Genomic DNA, 21,008 nt, shown 5'->3' with positions numbered 1-21,008 from the left:
CGAGTCGCACTATCCCGTCTACACTCTTGACACCATCCATAACTTCAACACTACAAACACCGTTTCAACATATCCTAAGACCCTTCATGCCCACGATGCAACTACCATAAAGAAGACACAGAGCACTTCCTACCCAATTGCCATGCACTCTCTGCACATAGACGCACACACATCACAACACTTTATAACCTATGGTCATGACCGGTGGACGTCGCCAGCTTCCTGAGTGCTGCAGGGGCCTCATAAACACAGAGGAAACTCCTGGGGCAGGAAGTAACTTAAGTGTGAACGAAACGGAAGCTGTGACGAGCATTGTATAGAAATTTTTCTTTACAGTAAAATGTCTGTCAGTTTGAATTTGTTGAGTAAGGCGGCAGCTTGTAGAAGGAATTTGAAAGTTCTTAAAGCAGTGTTAGTAGAGTAGGTGATTACAGACACGCAGACGATGACACAAACGCACACAGTAAGACTAGCACGAGACTAAATCTTGAGGAAATAGAATCAGAACTCACACTAGGCGAAACATTTTAGCCTCCACAGTGAAGCGAAAAATATTAACTCCCCACAGTGAAGTGGTCAAAGAAACTCGAGGGCATGTTTTCGAGTCCTGGACCAGGAAGCCATTTTATGGCCAGACAGGTTGTATGTTCGCCCCTTTTAGGTACATCGATAAAAATGTACCTACCAACATCATCTCATCACCCAAAAATGACAGACATACTCTTGAAATACTATTCAGAAATCGGCCACAAACCCATCATACCCCCTTAATAGGGCTACACCCATTAAAGTACCACACTTCTTAATAGGACCGCACCCATTAACAGGAGGAAGACGAACTGCATAAAGTACCACCCAACATTCGTAAAGACATTCGTAACTCATTTGAAACCCCTGAAGATCCCTCTCCAACTGGCCTTGTAAACTCATCGACCCAGCAGTGATTCAAGTACACACGTTTATTATCAAGCGCTCCTGGTTACACAGCAGTGCTCAACACATCTGGAAAACTTGCCAGCGTCTTAGTGTCCGTACTGAAACCTCTAACCTCACCCCCTCCTCCAACACTCCAGTTATCATCAGTGCCCAGGTTCCTTGAAAAAACATTCACAGCAGAATCGGAAAACATCCCACTCACCCAGCACGGTTTCAGACCCATACACTCCACCACCATACTATACCTAATACTCGCACAACACTCCATGGATGGCCTCAGCTCCATCACAACACCCCGTACTACACAACGCCAGTGACAACAACAGAAACTATAACATCCACCGTCGGATTCTGACATGACGTCACACAGATGACATCAACACCACCTTCCATGAAGATAGCAAGAAATGGTGGACTAACTTCATAACCGGCCGCCAAGCCGGGGGTCATGCACGAAGGCCACACTTCTAATGAGTTCTAGAAAGAGTCACGCCGGAGCTATTCTTTCTCCCACCCTCTTCGTCTCTTCAGCCTCCTCATGCATGATCACCGTCAACCCCCCCCGGCAGAGGACTTGACCATTGCATCACAGCTCTCCATCACCACACAAGCAACATCAAACATGCACGATTACATCACACGTCTAGACAACTAACTTGCTCAAAACACAATGCTAGCATCCTCACACAAACCCACCGTCACCTTAACTCCTGATGGACACAAGTCCAGGACGCACCCTCTCATTACCCTGAAAGATCAACCACTCCCACTGAACAAAACTCCGGCCGTACTAAGCATCACATACGACAGAAACAAGACATTTGCGACTCGCACCACAAACACCAACACATAGTCTATAAACAAACTAAATGCCTCTAGAACGCTCACTCTCACAAGTTTTCATCAGGGAAGAAGATCTCTCGATATCATCTACAAACAATATCCCTGCTCCACGCTAAACTTCGCCTCACCTTTCCGGTCACTTGCACTTCCATAATTAAACGTAACTATAAGTCATGCTGAGCAGAATACTACGAACAGTCACAAGCTGCAGGGTGAGGACAAACATCCAACACTTGCACAATGAAGCATATATGCCTCCAGTGCATTCCCACCTCAACATGCTCGGCACCCATTTTAATCCAGCAGCACTGAAGTGTCTCTTATCCAAGCCACTACTTCATAACCACCCACCACAGCCTCATGCAAGAGCGAAGAGCTCACCAAAGTCCCATACTTTAGCCACCTGTATCCACAAGTCCTCCCGCACTCAACAAACAACACATTGACGAAACACATTCCACTAAACAACCATGTGTGTGTGTGTGTGTGTGTGTGTGTGTGTACATGAGGTAAAGGGAGGGGTAGTCTCAAAAATTAAATCTCGTGACAACCGTAATGTGTATATGGTAATCATCGTACACGCAAATACTGAGAAACGTAAGCTTGTAAATATTGACCAGTAACGTTTACGACAATACTAACTAATATTTACGTAGAGTAATATTCACAATACTAACTAATATTTACAACAATGCTGAGAGTAATATTTACGACAATGCTATAAGTAACATCGACAGTATTGAGAGTAATATTGGAGCAATGCTAACAGTAATGTTGAGGACAATACTAACATGAGTCAACATAAGTCGTGATGATGGTGCCACTCACCTGAGGCTCGCTTGGGCACTGGCAAGGCGTTCTCTCCCTCCCGTTCTCTCTTCAGCCTTGAGTCGACCATCTTTTCCTCTTCTCTGGCCTGGTGGAGGAGTGCAGCAGCCACAGCAGCTGGTGGCAGTGAGGAGGTGAGTGAGGGAGGAACCGTTGCTGGGAGAGGAGAGGCCAACGAGGAAGGCAGAGGGGAGGCAAGTGATGATGGGAGTGGGGATGCCAGTGTTGAGGGAAGAGGAGTGATGAGCGATGGCGATGCTGAAGATGTGTCGGCGACTGAAGCGCTTGTGCCGTTGGACTTGCAGGGGTCCGGTAGCGGTTCCCGGCACCCATCACGTATCTTGTGGGTTAGCATGTGCTGCTTCATGTTCCCCTACGGGGGAGAACCAGATTTAGCCATCATCTCACACTAAATGTAGTTAAATGTGGCCAACACACAAACTCTACGTTGAAATAGAGATTCGTTAACATGAATATCTTTACCTATGGTTCTCTTCCACATGTGCTTCATCCTATGTGACCACATCCGCACAAAAAGATGAAATTCTCACCTTGGTTGAGAAGCCACGGTCGCAAATGGTACACTTGAAAGGACGTTCCTTGGTATGTGAACGAATGTGGATCTCGAGCGCTGACTGGCAGGCAAAGGTCTTGAAGCACACTTGACAAGTGGTATTGCCGCGACCTGGGACAGAAAGATGGTTTTTAGGTAGCTATCAGAAAGGAACACTTGTTAGGAAAATCATTGCCAATAATCAGTTATTTAGGTCGTTATTTTCTGTTGAACAAGAACTAAATCTAACGTCTACCTCAACCATCATCCTTATATAAATCTGAGGCATCCATGTGTTGTACCTGGCAAGCTGGGTAGGTACAGTGGGTTGAGACCTGGCATGGTGTGCGTCCCCGTCGTCATGGAAGCTGTCGTCAGGGGTGGCGGGAAGAGCCCGAAGGGAGAGTAAAGGTGAGGATGGGGACGCGGCGCCAGGTCCAACGGTAAGGACGTCCCGCCTTCCTGACTCCCAGTGCTGACCGCCGGGCTGACAGAGCCGCTGATCTGGTGGTCTGTTGGGGAGATCTGGCTGTCGCCTCCAGGGATATCATGAGAACGTTCACCCAGATCAGAGTAGTCGGAGGGCGTAGGGGACACTGATGCCCGAGGTGACGTCATGCCATTGAAGCTGTCTTCTCGAGCTCGCATCGTCAGGTCCTCTGCTGTTCGCTGCTCGGCACTGCCCGTCGAGGAGGACCTAGAGGAAGTACTGAAGGGACGAAGGTATTTCTCCTCCTCTGTACTCCGATCTTCATTTTCCATCATCTCTCTATGCCTTATAGCCTCAGGAGACAGCGGGTACCTGAGGTGTAGAGGAAGCGGCGGATATCCTTGCAGCGGTGGCGGTGGGAGAGGGAAGCCTTGTGGCAAAAGTTGCGGCAGCGATGTCGGGGTGGGGAGGTGAGGATAGTCTCGAACTTCAGCCGCTGCGATCTGCTCGGGACTCAGGTCTGTGGGTTCCCCTGTGTGTTGTCTTATATGCTGCTGCAAGACTAGAGCGTTCGTGTATTTCTTGTGGCACACGGGACATTGGTGTAACATCCTCATTGGTGGTTTGGCACGATGGACGCCCATATGTGTCTTTAGGTTACCTTTAGTGGTGAAGGCTCGCCCACAGATTTTACACTTAAAAGGTCTCTCTCCGGTGTGAGTTCGATAGTGCATCTGTAATGCAGACTTGCAGGAAAGAACTCTGTGGCAGATGACGCACTGATTTGGGTCTGTTATTTTATTTTCAATATTATTGACTAACTGCTCCAACTTCATCGTTTCACTTGTTTTCTGGATCTCAATCAGGGCCTCCCAGGAGTTGTCCGAACTGCCGGGCTTGGGAAGGAGGTTAGTGTAAATCTGAGGATCTTTGGCAGGATCAACGCCCGGGGGAACGTTCAGAGCTGGAGGGGGCCCCATGGGTCCCGGGAATGAGGTAGGAATTCCGGGAAGAAAGGGGAAGTTGAGAGGAAGCCTTGGACCTGAGAAAGGTATTGTTGGCATCCCAATCGGACGAAAATCTGGTCTCATCCTGAGGTCAGTTGGCTGGTCCGAGGTAACTGAACGTGAGTCGCTGCTGTCCATGTCCTGGTCATCTTTGGTGCTACCGTTGCCGTCGTTAGAGTCCTTCAGTTCTCTCTCAGTGCGAACTCGGATGTCCAGCGGTGTTTGCTCGGTTTTAATCTCCCGCTCAGAGCTCTTCCTGTCCATCAGGTCCTGCATCTCCTGCGAGTCGATGAATCGCTCTTTGGATACTTCTTGCTCGTTTTCAAATCTGCTTTCATTCTCGAATTTGTTTTCACCATCGAACTTATTTTCGATGTCAAATGTATTCTCATCATCGTATCTGTTCTCACTGCTGAACTTTTTGTCCGTTTCCTCAAACCCTTTCTCATCATTAAACCTGTTTTCATCGCTGGAGCTCTTTTCACTTTCGATTATTTTTTCGTCGTCAAATCTTTTATCACTGTCGAAGCTTTTCTGGCTTTCGAATCTCTTTTCGCTTTCAAACCTTTCCTCACCGTCAAATCTGTTCTCATCGTCGAACCCTTTCACACTACTGAATCTTGTCTCACTTGTCTCACGTTCCTGTGTCATTTCGGACATATCATTTGGCTGTGAGACATCATCCTTTTCATTTTTTCTGTCGTACTTTGAAAGTCTTAAGGATTCATCCACGTCCATAGTGCTTGATTCTATTTTATCTGAACCGAAATCTTGCTGCACCGGACCAGGTGATGACCGAGGCTCTGATAGGCTTAGATTCTCCGGTTCATCTTCTCTGCCGTGTCTGGCGAGGTTCAGCAGGTTGAAAGGTCTGTGTATGTCTAAGGACGGGGGTGGGCCTGGTAACCGGTATGGAGGTAGAGAAGGACTTCCTGGTAAGGAGGTGAAAGGATTTGGAGGTCCTGTTGGTGGTGGAGGATAGTCTTTCATTTCTCCTAGCTGGGCTAAGAGTGGTGGATGGAACTTGTCCAGGTGTTCAGGAACTGGATGAGGGTTCATTTTTACATGGGGGAACCGACTTGCGTGTCGCTGAAAATGGACCTTGAGGTTTCCTTTCGTTGTGAACCTGTTGCCACAGATGTTGCACTTGAAGGGGCGTTCTCCGGTATGAGACCTGATGTGGATCTGGAGGGCCGAGTCGCTTCCAAAGACCTTACCACAGTACCGGCACCGATGTTTGTAGTAAGGGTCTTTACCCTCACTGGGTTTGTGGTCGTCGATAAGACGGCTGGTCAGAAGTCCCTGTGAGGCACTATTGAGGACACTGTTGGCTGTGCGCTGGAGCATCTCCAAAGTGTTAGGTTCATCTGGAGGCGGTGGTTCAGTGTGTTGAATGACGGAGGAAGCGATGCTGGAGGCCGTCATAGGCGGTGAGATAGGGCGGTCTCTCGGATCCGGAGCTGGACCGCTGGTGCTCGCGGCACATAATGGCGAACTCCCTGGCGGACGTTCGCTGTTGTTTTCGCTACTTGTCGGAGCCTTGAATCTTTCCATAAGGCTGCTGATAAAGGAACTACTTACGCTCTGGCCAGCATCACTTGTGGGCGGTGCTGGGGGTCTGGAAGTGGGCGTGGGCGAAGAAGGAGGGTCCTGACGCTCATGGCTTTCACTCGTGGACTTTGATTCGCCCTCCGGGAAGTTGGGCAATCCAGGGCTGCCTTCTTTATTCTTGATGGAGAGTTGTGCTTGTAACTGCTGAATAAGCTGGAGCTGCATCATTTGCTGGTGTTGCAAGGTGTACAGTGTTCCCTGAAGCAAAGCAAACTCTTGCATCGCTTGAGGGCTGTTTGCGCTTGAGGAATTCAAGGCAGAAGTTGCAAACTGAGCAAGCGCCATCCTGGTGTTTTGTATGGCTTCCAGTGCAAGGTTAGACTGCGCCAGCTGTTGCGCAATAGGACCTACTTGCGGAAGCGATGTTGACTGTGCCAAGAGGTGCCTGATTTGCGCCAGTGGGCTGCCCTCCGCAGGGTTACTGTCACTGTCGTAACCATTATTACGGTCGACGGAGGACTCGCGGGACTCTGGCGTCGCTTCATGAGCCGATCTGGCCTTTAAGATATGTGCCTGGTTGTTGTTTGCCACATCCTGGTGGCGCCGGAGCTCGTCTGGGTGATCAGCGTCGGGGTGGTGGGGACGAGGAGTGTCCGGGACTGGTAACACGGGTGGTTCTCGTCCACACGCTACTCTGTGCTCCTCTAGTTGCTCCCGGGACACCAGCTCCGCCCGACAGTACGGGCAGATGTACGAGTCTTCAGCCTCACCTGTAAAGTACATATCATATCAGTGCCGTATACTGAATGAAGTACATGTTGATGTTATAAAAAGTCTCATACCTTGTTGAAGAGATATTAAACTGACAGCTCAAATGCCCATGAGATTAGCTCAAACTATATTCATTTACAGTAAATTTATCCAACATACTCGATCATCTTTTTCCTCGAGAGACATGAGTCAGTTCTTGTTGCCGAGCTGTATACAACGGTTACCTGAATGACAACATCTCTATAGCAAACGCTTTGCCAAGACCCGCCCACTCCACTCACTGGCAGACATTGTGTCCTGCCGTGAGCAAGCTTATTGTAAACTTATGAACATCTACTACCACCGTAACGTCCTTAATACCCCGACACTTGCTTAGACCCATCGTATTAACTAGAGTTGTGTCTCGTGTTCAGTGTCCGTTCATATGAACGATTTCCGCAGCTCCGAGTCTTTCCCTTCAGTAGTTTTACGGCGATAGATCAAGGGCGATGAGAATTCGCTCTCCTCGGCGAGTGTGGAGAACTCGTATGGTTGGGAGAGAACGTGTTATGTGTTTCTCAATTTTGTTGTGATGATAGTAGAGATGACGGCGGTAGTCAGGGGACTGACGATTGTGGTAACGATAGTACTGATGATTAAGGTAATCATGATGTATTTCGTGGATGATTACCGTCCACTTCGACCTGATGTCATTCCCTGTTCGTACGGACGATTATGAAGGAACTGTATTGTGGTGAAATTTAAGATGGTCTGAAGGGGTTGTCATTGCTGATTACATGGATGATAACGATATGGATGACGATGAATGATGGTAACGCTGATGATATCATGATTACGATGTTGGCGATGATGCTATGATGATTGGTGTTGATGATGATTAAGTCATTACTGATGATGACATTAACGGGACTGATGATAAATAATGTCATCAACGCAGCTGATACTATCAAGGTTGTTTATGATAATGTCATTGATGATGGTTGGATACATGTCTCACTTTCGTCCCTGATATTGATGATAACATTGATGATTTTGGTGCAGATAGTGCTGCTTAAAGGGTTAATTATGATGCTAACGATGGCGCTGTTGGAGATGCCGGTGATGGTAATGATCATAGTAGTAATGATACTAAACATATGGCAGTACAGATGAGGATGATGCAGATGGTAATGATAATGATGATTGTATTGATGATAATCATACAGATGGCCAGGGTGGTATTGATGCCGGTAGTACAAGCAATGACTACATTGATAAGAATGGGTAGTGGAGATAGGTGTGTGTGTGTGTGTGTGTGTGTGTGTGTCAGTAGTGATGGCCGACCCTCGCCGCCGCCGCCCAAAGCAAACTATTTCTGGTCTCCGCCATCGTAGGCTCTCCTTATCCCCAGTTCACCCGTAGATCAACGCGTCACGCATGCGTGATAAACTGAAAACACACACGAATTCATGGTGGCGGCAATAGGGGATCTGAGGTGGTGGGAGTGAGGCTACCCCTTCTGCTAGGCGTGTGTTGGACGAGTGCCCAGTCATCCACAACACCGCACTGCTTATTACAATGCCACCCGCCTCAACGCGCATCAGTACATCATCTCAGGGCAAGATTCAGGTGGGTCAGGCGGCTTAATGATCACCAACAGAGAGCATCAACTTGTTTGTATGTCATTCCTCATGTTGCATCAGTTGGTTGGTAACAGGATCACTGGGGCAGCAGTGGTGGTGCAAGGACAGCGTCGGGCATGCCACCGCCTCTGGAAACATACACACACACACATACACACACACACACACACACACAGGTACACGTGCGCACATGCATGGACATAAACACACGTACACAAACAAGAGTGCGCATGTACGCACTCACACGCGCGTGAGGTACCGCCTAGAGTTTCCTTGTTTCGTAACGAAAACTTTGTTAACACTCCTGTTACTCGGGGGACATAACCCTCTTGCCTCACTCACACTTCGGTAGGTTCCAGTTGCTCGGGAGCGTTGTCCTCTTGGTTCACATACGTTTGTTATATTCCGATGACGCGGGGGACATGCCCTTCTGGTGTTACTCATGGGGCCGTATGCCTTTCGCCACACACAGCTCTCAGCTTGCTGTGGAACACTGATCATACTGGCCAACACTAGTGATGGTAATGTGAACGAAAAACAGCAGATAAGACACCGTGCCAGATCTTCCATCAAAGTCACGCTGTTTCGTCTAGAGGTCTAGAGGTAGCGTCTGTCATCACTGCACGTGAGTTTGGGAGGCTGTGTAGGGAAGATGGAGGTCTGGAGAAGAGGTTAGACGCATGAGGAAGGTGAAATTAGATAGTCTTGTGAGAGAAAGAGGGTTGTGATGGCTAGAGGAAGGAGAGGTGGGCAGGGGTGAGGGAGGGCTGGGGTTAGCGCACTGGGATGAGGGTATGGTAATGATGGGTAAGGATATAAGGACGATTGAACTATGGGTAAGGTAAGAGGAGAGAGGGAGCGGGAGGTGGGGAGGAGAGTGTATGGAAAACTTGAGGAAAAGTGTGGGGAGAGAGTGGCGGTAAGTGTGGGGAGAGAGTGGCGGTAAGTGTGGGGAGAGAGTGGCGGTAAGTGTGGGGAGAGAGTGGCGGTAAGTGTGAGGAGAGAGGGGTGTTGAGTGTGGGAAAAGAGTGGCGGTAAGTGTGGGGAGAGAGTGGCGGTAAGTGTGGGGAGAGAGTAGGGAGGGGTATGTGTCGGGAGGACCGGGGTAAGCGAATATAAAGGAGGAGGATGTTAGGTGCTGAAGGAGAACAAGGAAAATGGAGGGATAGTAGGGTGGTGAGTGCAGGGGGAAGATGAGGGTAGGGGGAAGGTGAATGCAAGGTGAGGGTGTGGGGAAGGTGAGTGCAGGGGGAAGGTAAGGACAGGGGGAAGGTGAGTGCAAGTAAGGCGAGGGTAGGGGGAGGATGAGTGCAGGGGGAGGATGAAGGTAGGGGGAGAACTTGTACAGGGGGGCACAGAGACGGGTGAGGGATGGGGCTCGTATAATACCGGCGTGTGGAGAATGAGCTTTACTTGGCCTCTTGTCCAAGAGAGAAAACACTGACGTGATTGGCTACAGTTCTGCTGCCGGAGGGCCGTGATTGGGGGGCCGCTACCCACGGCCTCTTCAAATCCGACCATTGATGGCATCTGTTTGAAGAGGCAGAAGAAAGGAGATAAAAGTTCATGGGAACATCCCCTTCTTAATAACCGGATAATACCATTAGCGATGAAAGTATGGAGGGGGGGAGGACGTTACTGTGTCACCGCTATGCCTCTCCTAATGGTGGCCTCAGGGGGGGGGGGGCTCCCAGGGCCTCTCTCTCTCTCTCTCTCTCTCTCTCTCTCTCTCTCTCTCTCTCTCTCTCTCTCTCTCTCTCTCTCTCTCTCTCTCTCTCAGTGATCTGTCATTCGCTCTTGTGAGAGACGACAGCTCACAACAAAAACAATTAGGTCATTTTTTGGCGCTGGTACGACTCGTCAGAATTCAAGATAAGTGTATTACGAGTCGAGATGTTTAGATGAAGGCGTGGTGTCGCGTTGTACACGACCTGCATAGCGGGAGGTGTGTGTGTGTGTGTGTGTAGTTGTGCTTGTGGTACCGCTGCCCACCTGCCGTTCTCTGCTCCTCCCGGGAGCGCCATTTTGTTACCGATATCTCTGTTTGGATATGATAATGTGCAGCTTTGACGAGTGTGTCCTGCGGGTCCTCGGGGTTAGTGATGGGGTGCGCGGGACAGCGGCCCTGCCACACTGCTGCCCCGTCACGCGGAACACGATGAAACGCTGGGGGTCGGCCGCGGCGCGGGCACGGATAATACACCAGCCGGGAGGGAGGAGGAGGAGGAGGAGGAGGGGTTATTGTGACGGGGAGGTCCTGCTCATGGGGCAGGGGCTGTGCCGCTAATGGCGCGCCCTACTCACAACCCCTCATGAGGCAGGTGACCCAGACGCCTGTGCTACGCAAGGTCTGTGGGAACTTGTGAGGGGAAACATTACGAAAAGTTTCTGTTGATGATTTGCATGTGAATCATGTGGGGGAAAATCAAAAAAAGGTAATCCCGAGGACAGTTGTGGAAAGGTAATTATGATCACATTATGATTTGTTACAATTAAAATATAATTTCTGTACCCTACTCAAACGAGACATCTAGTATGAAGTACTTAACAATGCTCGTTGTGTGGATGCTTACGAAGTTCATAATGGATGAGAGAGAGAGAGAGAGAGAGAGAGAGAGAGAGAGAGAGAGAGAGAGAGAGAGAGGGGGGGGGGGGGGGGAGAGATTTGGGAATAATATGGCGGGAGACTTGGCGGAGGCACACGCTGTCTCTGTCAAAAGAATATCCCGCCATGCAGGCTGATGTCCTCTGCATGACTGGCTGTATTGTAAGGCGGGGGGGGGGGGGGGGACCTCTCGAGCCTTATAATTCCGATAACTTGTCGGACAAGATTATGAGACGAGAATTATCCCCTTTTGCTCAGCATTAAGCTAACGCTTTACCTTGAAAAGAACTGGGGTCGCTCGCCACAGGAGATAAGATTCTGTAAACTTTGATAGGAGATAACAAAGTAGATCTACATCATATTGTCTTCGTAATATATACATATAAAGAAATCAGAGAAGGAGAGTCAGGTACGAATTATTTCGTATTCCTCCTCCTCCTCCACCTCAGACCAGTGTGTAACGGATACCTAAAGCGTTAACAATAGAACCACGACGTTCAATCGAGAGCCACATGTAACAGCATTACTGAGGGGGTTCTGCCGGCTGGATCTAAGCCTCTGTTCATCTGGTTATAACGGGCAGCTGGTGGATGATGATGTTACCCTACCCCACAACTGGCGACGTGTTTGATCGAAGCTTCACGCAGCAAAAGCTTCCCTTGCCGTTGTCGTCCTGGTAAAGACTACGACGAGTTAGTGTCTGCACGAAACATGGCGTCGGCTACCCATAATGGGTAACCAGAGTCGGTGCAGAGGGGTCATCATCGCAGACATTTTACCGTACGTGCAACGAACGGGTTCGTTGACGCCCGGAGAATGTGAGGGTAGAGCGGCCGGGGTGGTGAAGACTGGGGATGGAGCCGGACAGAGGGTTATGTGGAGAAGGGAACAAGCATATGGAGGAGGAGGGGCGTGTGAGTGGTAGGCATGGCAAGCATACTACGTGTAACATTGTACCACCTCCCTCCTCCCTCCGTGGTTGAGCTGTTCACGGTGACAACTGTACAAACAGGATCAGTGTCACCCAGCCAGGGGAGACCACATCGCCAACCCTCCGCCACCACCACCACCCTATCATAGTGAGGAAGTACTCACCGCAATGTGCTCCCTCTCCCTCCTCCCCCTTGTATATATATATAAATTGAGAAGGGTCCTTGCATTACCTAGGACTTGCTTTCCAAAGGAAAATGAGGACTCCCTTTGAGTGAGTAATTTGACGAGAATGGACTTCCAGTGATGCAGCCTCGCCAAAGAGGACTTTCCACTCGCGTTATAACCTCATGCCGGCGGAGTCCTGTAACACTATTGAATTTTATATATATATATATATATATATATATATATATATATATATATATATATATATATATATTCCTAAGGCCATGACGTATTAATTATAAAAACATTTCAGTTGCCTGCACCGTCTCAGCTTGAAGACAAAAGACTGTAAACAACTATGTAGGTCTGAGTAGGAGGAGAATACCCTATAAGTTATGGAAAAGAGTTAAATCCTTAACATTCAGATTCTGATGTTCACTCTAGTTAAGTGGTGTTAGAATCTATCTTGTAAGCATTTGAATATGCAGGTGTGAGGTGAGTTATCTCCCTTATGTATCCAGCTTATATTGTTTAGAAACTGTAGCGGAATCATCGTGTGTGCTTGGCGGAGTGTTCAGTTGAGGATGACACGGACGCACCACGCGGCAGATGTTTAGCTGTCCATCAGCAGTACACCACCCCGACGCCTCTGTTGGTTTTCACGCTCTATCTACAAAGTTGCGACTGATGTGCACGTGCGTACGTGTTACGCACGCACGTACGCTCGTTCAGCTACGAAGTAGGAGGAGGTGTACAGACGTAAGATGGCGGCGCTTGGGTTCACCGCTGAGCCGCGCAAATTCTTTGGCAGTGTTGTGCGTAAGTGGTCATATGATTATACGCACACACCATGTGTTGAATTCACCGTTCTGTATCAGCGCTGACGAGGCACTCTTAATAGAGGCGTACATTAGACCTGATACGCTTCGACTGACGCAGAATTAGTGGCCGATGATGGAGCACTACGAATGTGAGGGTAAAGAAGAAGGGAAGGGAGAGAAGAAAATACCCGGGACAAATAGAAGATGGGAAGAGGTATGGAGGGGGTATGGGGGGGTAGGGGGAGGGAAGTTCTCATAGTGACGTCACAGACCTCGCGGCTCCTGCCACAAGAAAGAAAAAGAAGAGGAAAAAAAAAAGAAGTTCAGAACCAGAAAAAGAAGATGGACGGAGGGTTCTCAATAGAGCTGGTGCACCCGTCCAGCAGGGAGGACGCCGTCATACATCCAGGTGCAGACCACAACAGCTTGGTGGTTCAACCCTTTAACGACTTCTTGATAATTAGAATACACTCAGAAAGATAAGCGACAAGATATATGCATAGAAAATATGTATGTAGACATACACATGTACAAACACAAATACGACCATGTATACATACACACACCAATATATCTATTTCTTTCTTTCATACTATTCGCCATTTCCCGCATTAGCGAGGTAGCGTTAAGAACAGAGGAGTGAGCCTTTGATGGAATGTCCTCACGTGGCCCCCTTCTCTGTTCCTTCATTACGAGAACTAAAAACGAGAGGGAAGGATTTCTAGCCTCCCGCTCCCTCCCCTTTTAGTCGCCTTCTGTATATATATATATATATATATATATATATATATATATATATTTTTTTTTTTTTTTCATACTATCCGCCATTTCCCGCATTAGCGAGGTAGCGTTAAGAACAGAGGACTGGGCCTTTGAGGGAATATCCTCATATGGCCCCCTTCTCTGTTCCTTCTTTTGGAAAATTTAAAAAAAAAAATGAGAGGGGAGGATTTCCAGCCCCCCGCTCCCTTCCCTTTTAGTCGCCTTCTACGACATACAGGGAATACTTGGGAAGTATTCTTTCTCCCCTATATATATTTATCTATTTATTCACTTTGCCCCGCCGCCGTCCCCCGCGCCAGCGAGGCAGCGCAAGGAAACAGACGAAAGAACGGCCCAACCCACCCACACACACATATATATATATATATATATATATATATATATATATATATATATATATATATATATATATATATATACAGGGGTTGCAGCATTGTTTGTGTAACTCCTCACACCGAACGAGTCCATCATTTCCCTGCTTCAGGTTCGAGCACAACCTTAATGCTGTAGGAGTCTCCATGACGCAGGCCCTGGGGTTATACACACTACCTCCTCCCGCCCCAAAGTACGGTAACGGCCTGTTACAGTAAGCCACGTCGTTACCAACATTCCACTCAAATTTTAGAAACCCGTGTCCTCCCGCAGTCTATCTAACCTACCAGTTCCGTCCTCTGTAAAGGTTTTGTGGCTGTCATCTTTCCATCCCCTTCCCCAGGTGTGCCGCCTGCTGGGCAGGACCCCGTGATGTAGTGTCCTAGTTAATTCTTTCTTCATGTGTTCTCCTACGATATCCCAACTATATCAACATTGCTCGTTCAGGTCTTGTTATTAATGATGTTTCTTAACACACACACACACACACACACACACACATATATATATATAGGGTGGGGGAGGGGGCGAAAATTTTGGGAGCCTTGAAAAATGTGTGGAAGTCGAGAACATTATCTCGGAAAGCAAAAATGGGTATGTTTGAGGGAATGGTGGTTCCAACAATGTTGTATGGTTGCGAGGCGTGGGCTATGGATAGAGATGTGCGCAGGAGGATGGATGTGCTGGAAATGAGATGTTTGAGGACAATGTGTGGTGTGAGGTGGTTTGATCGAGTAAGTAACGTAAGGGTAAGAGAGATGTGTGGAAATAAAAAGAGCGTGGTTGAGAGAGCAGAAGAGGGTGTTTTGAAATGGTTTGGGCACATGGAGAGAATGAGTGAGGAGAGATTGACCAAGAGGATATATGTGTCGGAGGTGGAGGGAACGAGGAGAAGAGGGAGACCAAATTGGAGGTGGAAAGATGGAGTGAAAAAGATTTTGTGTGATCGGGGCCTGAACATGCAGGAGGGTGAAAGGAGGGCAAGAAATAGAGTGAATTGGAGTCATGTGGTATACAGGGGTTGACGTGCTGTCAGTGGATTGAAGCAAGGCATGTGAAGCGTCTGGGGTAAACCATGGAAAGCTGTGTAGGTATGTATATTTGCGTGTGTGGACGTGTGTATGTACATGTGTATGGGGGGGGGGGGGGTTGGGCCATTTCTTTCGTCTGTTTCCTTGCGCTACCTCGCAAACGCGGGAGACAGCGACAAAGTATAAAAAAAAAAAGAAAAAAAAAAAAAATATATATATATATATATATATATATATATATATATATATATATATATATATATATATATATGTATATATATATATATATATATATATATATATATATATATATATATATATATATATATATCTTTTTTCTTTCATACTATTCGCCATTTTCCGCGATAGCGAGGTAGCGTTAAGAACAGAGGACTGGGCCTTTAAGGGAATATCCTCACCTGGCCCCCTTCTCTGTTCCTTCTTTTGGAAAATTAAAAAAAAAAAAAGAGAGGGGAGGATTTCCAGCCTCCCGCTCCCTTCCCTTTTAGTCGCCTTCTACGACACGCAGGGAATACGTGGGAAGTATTCTTTCTCTCCTATCCCCAGGATATATATATATATATATATAAAACCTGCTTCCAGTAACGACTCCGACTCATAAACTAATAATCTGCTTTTAATAGTTACAACCTGTCTCTAACAACTATAACCTGCATTTAACAATCCTCTAACGACTGCGATCTAACTAACAACTACTACCTGTCTTATACAACTCCAGCTTGCTTCCAGTAACTGCCTCCAGCCTCAAACAACCATTAATCTGCTTCTAATAACTACAACTTTCCTCAGATAACCACAACCTCCTTTTTTGAAAGTGTTGCTGCTCATCTCCATCATCAGTAACCCTTTCTCTCCCGTATATCTCGTTCCCTTTCTTACTAATCATTTATGTCCTGGTAGAAATCGAAACCCTCTCTCAGCTACATAGTTAAAAGAAAAATGTGGCATAATTTCTGGGGGGGCTTTTTTTATTTTCTTTTTTTTTTTTATAACGTAACTTTGCGGTGGTAAAGTTATGAGTGTGTGGGTCCGGGGGTGCTACATGCCTCACTCACTCGCTCCTCCACCCCGCCTCCCGCACAACGCATGCCTCGTCGACGCGCGTTGATCCTCGCTAAACATCCTGTGTTCTTCTTCATGACGCATTGATCCCTTATCAAATCTAGAACGACTCATGGTTAAAGGCTGCCTTGATAGAGCGTCTTGTCTCATAATCGTAAGAAAAAAGAGTTGGTAGATCAATGGTCGAGGATCACTGCGTGGTAGGGAGGCAACATGGCAACTCATGGATGTAGGTAGAGTCTTGAGTTTTATTCCATGACCAAGATCAGAGGCCTCATCATTGTGAACGTGGAACCAATACTCCAGGAAGGTTACCTGCCACAAGGATCACCTTTGTGTTCCTCTCCTGTCTGGTGACCTCTCGCCAGTCGACGCTGTTATTATGTTCGAGATCACAGTAAACATTGTTGTTAGATTTGCCTGTGTCTCCCGCAATATACATACAGAAGTTCCCGTCACTTACATCTGATGCAGCTGGAATGGAAACACACACACACACACACACACACACACACACACACACACACACACGACACATTCCATCACAGAAATACAAACAAATAGACGTATGTACATATACAAGCACACATAACACGTACATGCATACTCACGCCCACATCAGTGTAGAACTCTCTTCCCATAATGTATGAATAGGTGATTACTTATAGCTATAAATCTGTACTTTGACACACTCATACACACATACCAACGCACGTACATGTACATATAAACAACTGTTTCTTTAGGATGGTATGTGCCAAGAAACGAATAATTAAGAATCACTGAGAAGAACAAAGAAGAAGTACACTTTCGTTTCCACTCAGAGAGCAACAGATCATGGGGGGGGGGGGGTGCCCGCGTGCCACAGTGACGGAGCACACACACACACACACACACACACACACACACACACACACACACACACACACACACACACATGATTCAGGTCAAGGTAAAGCAGCCAGTGTGGTGAACAGCCAGGTCATATTCTGACCACAGAGGACGTGCGAGGAGGCCAGGCGGGTCCTGCTGACGACGATGGGAGTGACGTGAGGCTGGCAGGTCCTAATGACAGAGGGTCGTGATGAGCAGTAAGACCATGGACGTGACGGACCTTGGATAGAGGACAGAGCCACGCCCTGCGGATAGTGGCTTATAACTGGAGACGGAGCCGCGCCTGAGGGTAGTGGCTTATGACTGGAGACGGAGCCACGCCCTGCGGATAGTGGCTTATGACTGGAGACGGAGTCAGGCCTAAGGGTAGTGGCTTATGACTGGAGACGGAGCCACGACCCGAGGATTGAGGACAGAGCCACGCCCTGCGGATAGTTCGACTTAACGACTGGAGACGGAGCCACGCCCTGAGGATATTGGCTTATGACTGGAGATGTAGCCACGCCCTAAGGGTAGTGGCTTATGATAAGGGACGGAGCCACGCCCCGAGGATTGAGGGCGGAACTACGCCCTCGGCACAGGACCTTATGATCATAAAGAGTGTGGTTGTAGTACTGACAATGTGATGGAGCCATATGGCGTAAATAAGCCTTGTTTGGACAGACAAAATGGTAAAGGAACCAGTCTTAGGAGAAAGCGTAGTGGAAACGTGACCTGGTCCTGGTGAGTCTATAACGTTGAAAGAGAGCCAGGTCCTTGTGTAAGTTGGAAGACAATATGTCGCCTCATCAGGAGCTACTGGTGGTGTGGAAGACTTTCGATAGATTGATGTCAATATGTGGGAGTCGGGCGCTGCTGAAGTTGCAGATGTAGTGATACTGGAGGGAGCCACACTTTGATGATGCTGCAGACAGATGCGGCAGTGTGTAACAGTGAAGCCTGGCTTCTGGTATAGGGAGTGACTTGGTCGTTGCGCTTACGTTCCGCAGTGGTATGAAGATGGTCAGATGACGACGGTCGAATGACGGTGGTCAGTTAAACGCAGAATGATGTTAGGGAGCCTCGTATTGTGAAAGTCCCATTGGTGATGTGAGGGGGTTCGCAGGATAGTATATAGTGATGCTACGGAGACAATGGGTAGAGATGTGAGGGAGGGAGGGAGATCTTGGAGACCATTTGTAGGGGGTGTGACGAGGCAAGTCCTGGAGGCGATGTGTAGTGATGAGGGATAGTCTTTGGAGACATTGTATGGGGGTGTGAGGGAGGCAGATCCTGGTGGCATTGTGTAATGATGTGAAGGTCTAGGGCAGTATGCAGTGACACAAGGATCTCTGCCCTGATAAAGGCGATCGTGTGTACGGGTGAAAGGATGACATGTCTTGTGGGAATGACAGTGTAGACACGTGTGAGGAAACCAGGCACAGCTCAGAGTGGCAGTTTGTAGGGATGGAGAGAGACCGATCATTTCAATAGTTGCGGTGTATTGGACCTGGTGAAAGTGACAGTGTTTCGTGAGTGAGGGAGTCAGGACCTTCGTGAAAGTGACAGGTTTTGAGTTAGAGTCAGTTTTATGTATACTCCAGTATTAACAACCAGTGTTCGCTAATGTGTAACGTGCATACTAGAGTATGCTCAGGTGTTGTGACGGTATAAGAATCACGGGAATGGCAAGTAACTAAAAAAAAATTTGTTTTCAATATTAACAGTTTCTTACAACGTAAAGTGGTAGGGGGGGTGGGGGGGCTGGGGAGGGGGACGAGATCCTTACGAATGTTAATGAACAGGTATGAGAGTGACTCGGGTCCCAGTGAAAGTGAGTACATGGCAGTGTGGGGGAGTCGTGTCCAGGTGAGCATGACAGTGTATGGCAATGTTAAAATTCCACTTCTCCGTGAGGGTAAGTGAAGGATGATATGAAGTGCGTGATTCAGTCGTCACATTGTACAGCTGTGTGAGGGAGCTGGCGCAAGATGACACTCGAAGATTATCATCATACTCTGGAGAGAGGTTATGGTAAGCCACCTTCTTTGAGGACAACAACCGCTTCGATGTTGTTCTCAAGCTAAGGAAACTGTTACAAGTTGATGTTGACAACAGCATCCGGTGTGGGGAAGCGTACGTCAGACACACGTGAGGAAATGTTTGGCAGTGCTTACGAAGGACAGGTAACTGGAGACTTGAGGGTCCATGACGGGATGTTATCTGCCGTTCTGTATGAGACTACGGTCACAATGGCGCTCCTGTACGATAGTTTACGGCTCTCTTGCAGTTGCTCAGCTGACGGTAAGGTTAGATGATGTTATAATGAGAGTGTGACAGTACAGAGTGAATGCGAAGAACAAGGTCTTGCGACAGTGGAAAATGATGTAGATGAACCAGGTTGTAGCAGAGTGACCCTGAGGAATCAGGTTTAGTGACACTGTTCAAGAACTAGATCGAATAAAGGCGTTTAGTGTCATCAGAGGAAGGTAGAACCTTGGTGACAGAGGCGTGTGGTGTGAGGGAGGTAGGTCCTGGTGACGGTGGCGTGTGGTGTGAGGGAAGAGGTAAGTCCTGGTGACGGAGGTGTGTGGTGTGAGGGAGGGAGGTAGGTCCTGGTGGCGTGTGGTGTGTGGTGTGAGGGAAGAGGTAGGTCCTGGTGACGTGTGGTGTGTGGTGTGAGGGAGGGAGGTAGGTCCTGGTGGCGTGTGGTGTGTGGTGTGAGGGAAGAGGTAGGTCCTGGTGACGTGTGGTGTGTGGTGTGAGGGAGGGAGGTAGGTCCTGGTGGCGTGTGGTGTGTGGTGTGAGGGAGGGAGGTAGGTCCTGGTGGCGTGTGGTGTGAGGGAAGAGGTAGGTCCTGGTGACGTGTGGTGTGTGGTGTGAGGGGAGGGAGGTAGGTCCTGGTGGCGTGTGGTGTGAGGGAAGAGGTAGGTCCTGGTGACGGAGGTGTGTGGTGTGAGGGAAGAGGTAGGTCGTGGTGACGTGTGGTGTGAGGTGTGAGGGAGGGAGGTAGGTCCTGGTGGCGTGTGGTGTGAGGGAGGGAGGTAGGTCCTGGTGACGGAGGTGTGTGGTGTGAGGGAGGGAGGTAGGTCCTGGTGACGTGTGGTGTGAGGTGTGAGGGAGGGAGGTAGGTCCTGGTGACGGTGGTGTGAGGTGTGAGGGAGGGAGGTAGGTCGTGGTGACGTGTGGTGTGAGGTGTGAGGGAGGGAGGTAGGTCCTGGTGGCGTGTGGTGTGAGGGAGGGAGGTAGGTCCTGGTGACGGAGGTGTGTGGTGTGAGGGAGGGAGGTAGGTCCTGGTGGCGTGTGGCGTGTGGTGTGAGGGAGGGAGGTAGGTCCTGGTGACGTGTGGTGTGTGGTGTGAGGGAGGGAGGTAGGTCCTGGTGACGTGTGGTGTGTGGTGTGAGGGAGGGAGGTAGGTCCTGGTGCGGATGACAGACGATGAGCCGCGTCAGTGCGACCCATGATGTGTGAGGCGACCGTGTGACACCGAGAGAGTGAGGGGCGTCTGGTTCCCGGCTCACTTTCTCATGCAGGAGACCACACCAGTCCCCCGAGGCCCTCAGGTCTCCCCTTTAAGGGTGCTGCTGTTAAGTGAATATTCTTCCATATTAGACGGGGATAAATGTGGAGATAAATATGATAATGTCACTCACTAGATCGGGCGTAACTAAATGCATTAAAGGAATATATCCCGCGTGAGCTGCTTTGCTGAGCAGCTACTGTGGCAACGTCGAACGTGTTATCAGTTTTGTTAGCTGATGGTCGAGTGGTTACTACAGGACGGTTGAGTGGTTACCCCAT

The 21,008-nt window shown here is 48.6% G+C and overlaps 1 protein-coding gene across 5 annotated transcripts in view; it reads right to left on the bottom strand.

Moving 5' to 3' along the window:
* LOC139747176 (homeotic protein spalt-major-like) overlaps positions 1–21,008 on the bottom strand; it is a 499,197-nt gene that overhangs the window by 7,810 nt on the left and 470,379 nt on the right. For 4 of the 5 annotated variants that reach the window (XM_071659151.1, XM_071659148.1, XM_071659149.1 and 1 more), the window contains 3 exons: positions 3,463–6,918; positions 3,159–3,292; positions 2,608–2,980 (listed from right to left, as the gene is read on the bottom strand). In XM_071659151.1, the coding sequence (XP_071515252.1) occupies positions 2,608–2,980; positions 3,159–3,292; positions 3,463–6,918 (3,963 nt within the window). The remainder of the gene's footprint in view (positions 1–2,607; positions 2,981–3,158; positions 3,293–3,462; positions 6,919–21,008) is intronic. The other variant, XM_071659152.1, reaches the window with a different exon arrangement.

The sequence above is a fragment of the Panulirus ornatus genome, chromosome 67 (genome assembly GCF_036320965.1).
Source record: "Panulirus ornatus isolate Po-2019 chromosome 67, ASM3632096v1, whole genome shotgun sequence".
In the NCBI taxonomy this organism is placed as follows: Eukaryota; Metazoa; Arthropoda; class Malacostraca; order Decapoda; family Palinuridae; genus Panulirus; species Panulirus ornatus.
This window is presented reverse-complemented; position numbering and strand designations above follow the sequence as displayed.